We start from the raw sequence: 6,390 nt of genomic DNA, 5'->3' as shown, positions 1-6,390 counted from the left end.
CAGCTCTGCTGGAACTCTCTTTCAGCTCTGGCGCCTCGTATCGGATCAGGTGAGTCTCATCACATTTATTCTGCAGGAAGGAGAACCGAGCGTTTTCTGGCCGAACGTCCTGGTTGAGCTGCAGCTGGTCGGACCGGTCTGACCAGAACACGGCGAGGGAGGGAGGGCGGGCGAGCGACAGGCAGAGAGAGACCAGGGTGTGAAGAAGACGATAAGAGCCCAGGTTTGTCAGTTCGGGTCAGAACCGCTGGGCTTTCTTTACTCAGTGATGAAGTTTTTTGATCCCAGTTGTCGCAGCAGGATTACCTGAGCGCCCGGAGCAGATTGGAGCACCGGATCGGACCTTTTCCGACTTATCAGGTCAGAATAACCAACCTGCACACCACACTGCAACACTGCTGAGGATTTCTGCCTAATTTCTTCTGCAAACAAACAGAACCAACTGACACGTAACTTCACACACATATGAGCTTAAGTCAATAATTCCTCAATATTCATAAAAACACGGTTCAAACGCTTCGCAGGAAAACATTTTTAAAAGTTTTAAACTTTTCACCTTAGATATAAAAATAATCCAAGTGAAATAAAGCAGTTTCCATTCAGTGCTTTGATATTTTTATTACTGTTATTAATAATATGATGGGACTCTACAGCAGGGAGCAGACAAACTGAAATAGAACAACATTTTGTTCTGAAATGCCTCCAACACACCCTTACACACCTCGCTGTTACAAAACCAGCTCTAAAAATGTTCTCAAGTTTTCTGGCTTTCAGAAAATAGAAATAGTCTTTATAATTCTAACTAAGACAACAATTTAATCTGATTTAAGTACAGACACAATTTATTTTTATTTTAAAATAAACCATAAAACTGTAAACAAATGTTACATTTAACTTTATTACAGAACGGTTCAGTTTGAAGCTGTTTCGACTTTCAAACATCTGAATGAAATTCAAGGATTTCAGCGCCTGGACAAACCCTGTGAACCGTTTTGATCCCCTGGCAGTTGTTTCACTGATAAGACTTGTTTTCCATAAAAGAAACTAATCTACCAGTGGAAACAGGACTTTATTGTGAATATTAGGGAATTATTGACAAATAAAATAGTTCCCTTTTAATTAGTTCTGTCTCATGTCATGTGCGTTAGGAACCAGACAGAAATACTTCGTAATATTTTGTGTTATATGACTTCCTGTTTTCATGTTGGAAACAGAGTTTGATCTGCTGGTGGAACGTCCTCTAACCGAACCAGCAGGTCCCTGAGAAAGTTTAGTGAAAGGAAAACAAAAGGCCTTCATTAGTCACCTGTGTGCTTCGTCACCATGAGCCGGCGCTGCAGCATTCCCTAACTCAGCGTTCTGTCCTCCACAGCTGATTGGTGAAGGAGAGCCATCATGAGCAGACGGGACCAGGGGCCCCGAGACGAGGGGCTCCGGGGGCCCAGGATGCCCCAGAACGTCAAGCCTAAACCGGGCCAGCCGGCTCCCACCCAGAAGGACCGGCCCCAGAAGGCGCGGCGCTCCCGCAGCAGTGACTCGGAGCGAGGGAGGAGGCGGGAGCATCACCACGGTGACCGGCGCCGGCGGGGCCGCAGCGAGGAGACCCAGCGGCGGGACGGGAAGGGCACGGAGCGGCGGGACACGCCCCCCGTGGACATGCTGGGCGACACGGAGTGCGCCGTGTGCTTCTGTTCCTATGACAACGTCTTCAAGACGCCCAAGCTGCTGGCCTGCGGTCACACCTTCTGCCTGGAGTGCCTGGCACGCATCAACGTCACGTCGCCAGAGATCAAGACGCTGTCGTGCCCCGTGTGCCGCGTCCTGACCGAGCTGCCCCACGGCCGCGACCTGCCCCGCCTGGGCAACAACCAGGACATCATCGGCCGCCTGCCGGCCGACATGCGCCGCGCGCTGTCCGTCCGCTTCCAGCGCAGCAAGGGCCGGCTGCTGCTGAAGCACCCGCTCCCCGCCGCCAAGCCCGCCGCCATCAACCTGCCCGTCAAGAAGCACCATGCCCCGCCGGCGGCCGCCCAGGGCGCCGACTTGGCCGCTGCAGAGGAGGGCAGCGCCCCGCCCACCATGGTGGACGTGGGCAGACCACCAAGCAGGATGAGGGGCCGCATGCGGCGCCTGTTCCACTCCGACCGCTGCTACTACGCCGTGGTGGCGTCCATCATCACCATCACCGTGGCGCTGATGATGGTGGGCATCCTAGCCTTCGTCATCATCCCCAGAGTTCCCATACTCAGCAGACCCAGCGGGAACTTTACCGGCTCCTCCTCACATGAGAGCAGCGAGAACTTTGAACCGGACTCACCCTGAGGGGGCGGGGCCTGAGGGGTGCGCTGAGGTTTTACTCCGGGTGTGAAACGGTGAAGGAATGAGGAAGAACAAGATGGAGGCTTTTTTCCCGGCTAAGCATGAAGAACTTTGACCCCTAAGGGGTCAGGAAGGACCACTCTGAGATTCTACTACAGGTTTGAAGCGGTGAAGGAATGAGGAAGAGCAAGATGGCGGCGTTTCTCCAGGCTGAATGTGAAGGATATGGGGTTCCATCTGTGACAATACATTGAAAAATTAACAGCAATAATTTATTATTTAACCATCACAAGAGAAAATATGGAAATGAATCTTTCAGTCATCTTTTCACCTTGTTGTTCAGGCTCATTGTTTAGTTAGCAAATTAAATATTTAACTTCAAACTAAAAATGTTGTTCCAAGCTAAATATTTAATTAGAAAGCTAAATAATTAGCTAATTAAATATCTACTTTGAAACTGTGACATTTATAAATGAATGAATGTAAAACTGTAACATTTTCTCTTATGAAAATGGATAATTACTGGTTGGTTTTTGACTGCGTCTCTCAGCGACTTTCCACTGACAGAACCTGAATGTGAAACAGAATCAGGAGGAGAATCGACTCCAGAACATGCGAAGCACTTAAACCTCCTTATTTATACCCGGAACTCTAAACAGAAATCATGTACAGATATTGACAGGCATCAGATTCAATAAAACTGCTTCTATTCAAACGTTTCCAGGAGAATCTGAGTTATTTTATCTGTCACTTCCCAGAACCATGACACCGGACACCATCTAGTGGTGAAAGCACACCAGCTGAGACGGGTCCAGGTGGACCAGCTGGTTCCACCACATGCCGACCCGCTGCTTGATGCCGGGTCCATAACTCAGGGCAACAGAGAGCATGCAGGAATGTCAGGAAACATCCGGGCATCCAAATCAGATCCCACATTACAGGAACAACACCCGAAATAAACAGAAGTCCTTTTAATTTCAGCTACCTTCAGGTCTGGACTTTGACTAGACCATTGCAACATCTAGATTTGTTTCTTTTTCTGCCGCTCTGTTGCAGATTGTGAGTGTAGCTCTGAAAATCAGCTGCTGTCCATTTTTGCTCTGGTGGAAAAAAAATAATCAGAAAATTTTAAACCTAAAGGAAGGGATATTTTATTATTTTAGTTAATTTAGTAGTTTGGGTTAAACCAGGGGTCTGCACTCTGGCTAAACAAATTGTCAACTAAAACACAAAAAGTCCATTAAATTTCCACAACAGTATTGTTTGTTTAAATCTATTTTTTTTATATAATTCTTTGGATCTTTAAGCTTTGTAGCATTTCTACGATCAACATCCTACTGAAGAAATTGTATCAAAAGTTATTTTTGCAAACTGATTTAAACCTAAAACTAAAAAATCTAAATAAAATCATTTGAGTTTGCGACTTTAATGTGATAAAATGTTTAAGTGTGAATATTTTCCTGTAGATTTTAGGAAACCTCACACTGGACCTTTAGCAGCTCAGGTTCTGGACCTCTCCACGTTTTGATTCCCAACTAAAATGCAACCTTTAGTTTTGTGAGTTAGGACTGGTTCTGCTTGTGTCTCGGGTTCCTTCAGGTTCCATCACATGGACGGTGATGGTTGTTCTGGACCCGTCTGTGTCTGGTGGTTCTGGCGGCTCTGACACCAGCTGGAGTGCTCTACTGCAGTTTGTCCTTCCACTAACCTTTCTATTATGGAGCTTTGACAGTATTTCCTAGTTGCTGATGAGCCTTGTGGCCGTAACAACAGGTCTGGATTTTGCTCAGTCTTTCAGCTGCTGTGTTTCTGTCAGATATGAACTTTCTGAATGATAATTTCTCAGATTCTAGCTGAATATCCTGACTTGTGTAATCAGTGTTGTTGCTGTTCATGTGTTTCTCTGCTCTGGAAGCTAAATTAAGACCTTTGACCCAGTTTTATTTGGTGCTGAGTCTCATGACAGCTCCTTGAAGACACACCCTTGTGGGACAGGAACATGGCCCGGACCCCCCGGCCCTCCGCTGCTCCCCTCCTGTAGCCTCTCCAAGCCTCATTATGTGATTCTCTGCTCGGCTGCGGACCTCCAGGACGAACCGACTCCTTCTCTCCATGGCTTCCACCCCCTCCGCCTCGGCCCTGTCTGCCGTGCTCCGCTGCAGGGGGAACATCTGGACCCGGAACCCGCCGACCAAGCGGCCTGCCTCAGCGGCATACAGCCTCGGACTGGCCGGAGGGACGCTGCGCGACTCCCCGGCGCAGCGCGGCGGATCATCCCGCTGGTCCGAGTGGAGGATTCTCCGCCGAGGAGAGCGCCTGGTGTCGGCCGCAGGGCTCTCTGTCTGCTGCAGGCGGGATAGTAGCGACAGTGAAGCTCCGGCAGAAGAAGTTTTTAAGAAAAATCATAAATTATCTTCTTCCAAACTTTCCCAATCCTCGGCTTGTGGCGCCTCCAGCGACCAAAAGGCGCCACTGCAGCAGAGAGGAGACGTCTTCTCCAAAATAATCCACATCATTATCCCTGAAGCATCAGAGAGGATATGCTTCCAGGGCTTCATTCAGCTTCCAGCCAGAGCCCTGAAGCTCTCCGTCTGCATCAGCTCTGGGTTGAAGGTGCAAAACCCCGGTTCTTCCCTCCCCTCCTGGGTGTCCTGGTTCATTTTCTCAAAACGACAGATGAAGAGCGTCAGCACTGACCCAACACAGGTGAGCTTTTCTAAATGAAACGGAAACATTTCTGCAGTGCAGTGTGTGTGAAATCATACTGTTTTTCCTCTTTCAGGAAAACATGTGCAGTTCTGGCCGACCGACGACCCATGACCCACCTGACTGAGCTCCAAGCAGCCAGACTCCAGCCCCTCATTGATCTGCTTACATTTACTCACAGGTTTGGACTTCAGCCTGCTGGCGCCATCAGGACACGCGTCGCTTTAGCTCCCGCTGAGTCAGGAAACAGCAAACCGACGGAAAGCACAATCTAGTAAAACAATCTGATGAAATTCAAACAGTGTTGTTATTTTTTCCTGCACAAAAAATCTGTTCAACACATAAAGACATTTACCACACATGAAACGGCTTTCATGTCATTTCCATTGGCCATTATTAAAAATGGTGTTTCAACTTCTGAAAATAAAATCTGTTGCATTGTTTCAAGTTTTCAGACAAGAAATATAAAAACATGTACGCATTCATTCATCCCTTTCTTACCTGCTGCTTACTCTGGTCAGGGTCAGAGGTCAGTCAGTTTATTAGTCTACTGCAGGGTCAACAAAGAGCCAGTTATGTATGCACACACCCAGTAAGGTCAAAGGCCAAGTTCTGATGGAGGGCAGAGCCGTCAGGAACCAAAAGGGAAAACACTACAGATTATCCAGACCAGGACTCTGGGAGCCAGGAGGTCCAGATGTTTCCACCTTGCACTCAACCTCCAGTGATCCATATGAACACATGAACATGGCTTCCTGTTGGTGTTACCAGGAAAAAGCAAAGTTCAGCTGCCAACCTGGACCACATATTCACTGGATGGATGTGGAAAAGAGTTTCAAAATGACCTGATTCTGTCTTTGAATGACTTTTATTATTTTAGTAAATCTAAAAATTTTCTGCAGTTAAATTATCCTTTTTTTCTTTACAGTGTTTGAAAAACAGGTTGGTCTATATTTACTTTCTCCCTCTGAGCAGAAAGAGTTTGAAATGTAATCAGCCTTTCAGGAAACCAAAGCTTGAGTTTCACATCCAGTTGACTGTGAAATAAAACATTTTTTTTTTACCAACAGCTGCAGTTTTGTTCTGTTGTCGGTTTTTCGGTAGAAGTTTTTTGCATTGCAAAACCCTCCATGCTTCCTGTCTCAGCAAAACACAGAGAACCGCAAGAGTCTCATTAGCAACCAGGATCTGCTGATGAGACCAAAACCAACTTTAATTAGTTCTTCAGAAAACTGAGCGAAGCCAACTCAAGACTGAGATAAATATTTATCTTCTTCTGGATAAAGATTTCTGTTTTGATAAGCAAACATCTTTAGATTTTATGTGAAAATTGCAGAATGATGTCAGATTATTGCACAAAACTTA

The 6,390-nt window shown here is 46.8% G+C and overlaps 2 protein-coding genes across 4 annotated transcripts; both read left to right on the top strand.

The window, feature by feature from the left end:
* Nucleotides 1-229: 229 nt before the first annotated feature.
* On the top strand, nucleotides 230-3,040 carry rnf183 (ring finger protein 183). Its single transcript, XM_015036905.1, has 2 exons — nucleotides 230-360; nucleotides 1,373-3,040. The coding sequence occupies exon 2, from the start codon at nucleotides 1,396-1,398 to the stop codon at nucleotides 2,320-2,322; it is 927 nt and encodes a 308-aa protein (XP_014892391.1). The 5' UTR covers nucleotides 230-360; nucleotides 1,373-1,395; the 3' UTR covers nucleotides 2,323-3,040.
* Nucleotides 3,041-4,264: 1,224 nt separating this feature from the next.
* Nucleotides 4,265-5,467, top strand: LOC106950211 (uncharacterized). Of its 3 annotated transcripts, none has more exons than XM_015036906.1 (2): nucleotides 4,265-5,025; nucleotides 5,102-5,467. In XM_015036906.1, the coding sequence occupies exons 1-2, from the start codon at nucleotides 4,432-4,434 to the stop codon at nucleotides 5,150-5,152; spliced, it is 645 nt and encodes a 214-aa protein (XP_014892392.1). In that variant the 5' UTR covers nucleotides 4,265-4,431; the 3' UTR covers nucleotides 5,153-5,467. The 3 variants fall into 3 exon arrangements, with proteins under 3 accessions (XP_014892392.1, XP_014892393.1, XP_014892395.1); XM_015036907.1 differs by having other exon boundaries at nucleotides 4,267-5,050; nucleotides 5,098-5,467; XM_015036909.1 differs by having other exon boundaries at nucleotides 4,267-5,053; nucleotides 5,101-5,467.
* The last annotated feature ends 923 nt before the right edge of the window (nucleotides 5,468-6,390 follow it).

This window comes from Poecilia latipinna, unplaced genomic scaffold (genome assembly GCF_001443285.1).
Source record: "Poecilia latipinna isolate Pla-1442-1.1 unplaced genomic scaffold, P_latipinna-1.0 Scaffold385, whole genome shotgun sequence".
Taxonomy (NCBI): Eukaryota; Metazoa; Chordata; class Actinopteri; order Cyprinodontiformes; family Poeciliidae; genus Poecilia; species Poecilia latipinna.
The sequence above is the reverse complement of the archived record's forward strand: the minus strand, read 5'-3'. Positions and strand labels throughout refer to the sequence as shown.

Bases quoted from the DNA above. Each gene is read 5' to 3' on its own strand.
- rnf183 (XM_015036905.1), top strand. From the start codon at position 1,396: ATGAGCAGACGGGACCAGGGGCCCCGAGACGAGGGGCTCCGGGGGCCC.
- LOC106950211 (XM_015036906.1), top strand. From the start codon at position 4,432: ATGGCTTCCACCCCCTCCGCCTCGGCCCTGTCTGCCGTGCTCCGCTGC. The intron at 5,026-5,101 runs GTGAGCTTTTCT...TTCCTCTTTCAG, and splicing joins TCAGCACTGACCCAACACAG to GAAAACATGTGCAGTTCTGG.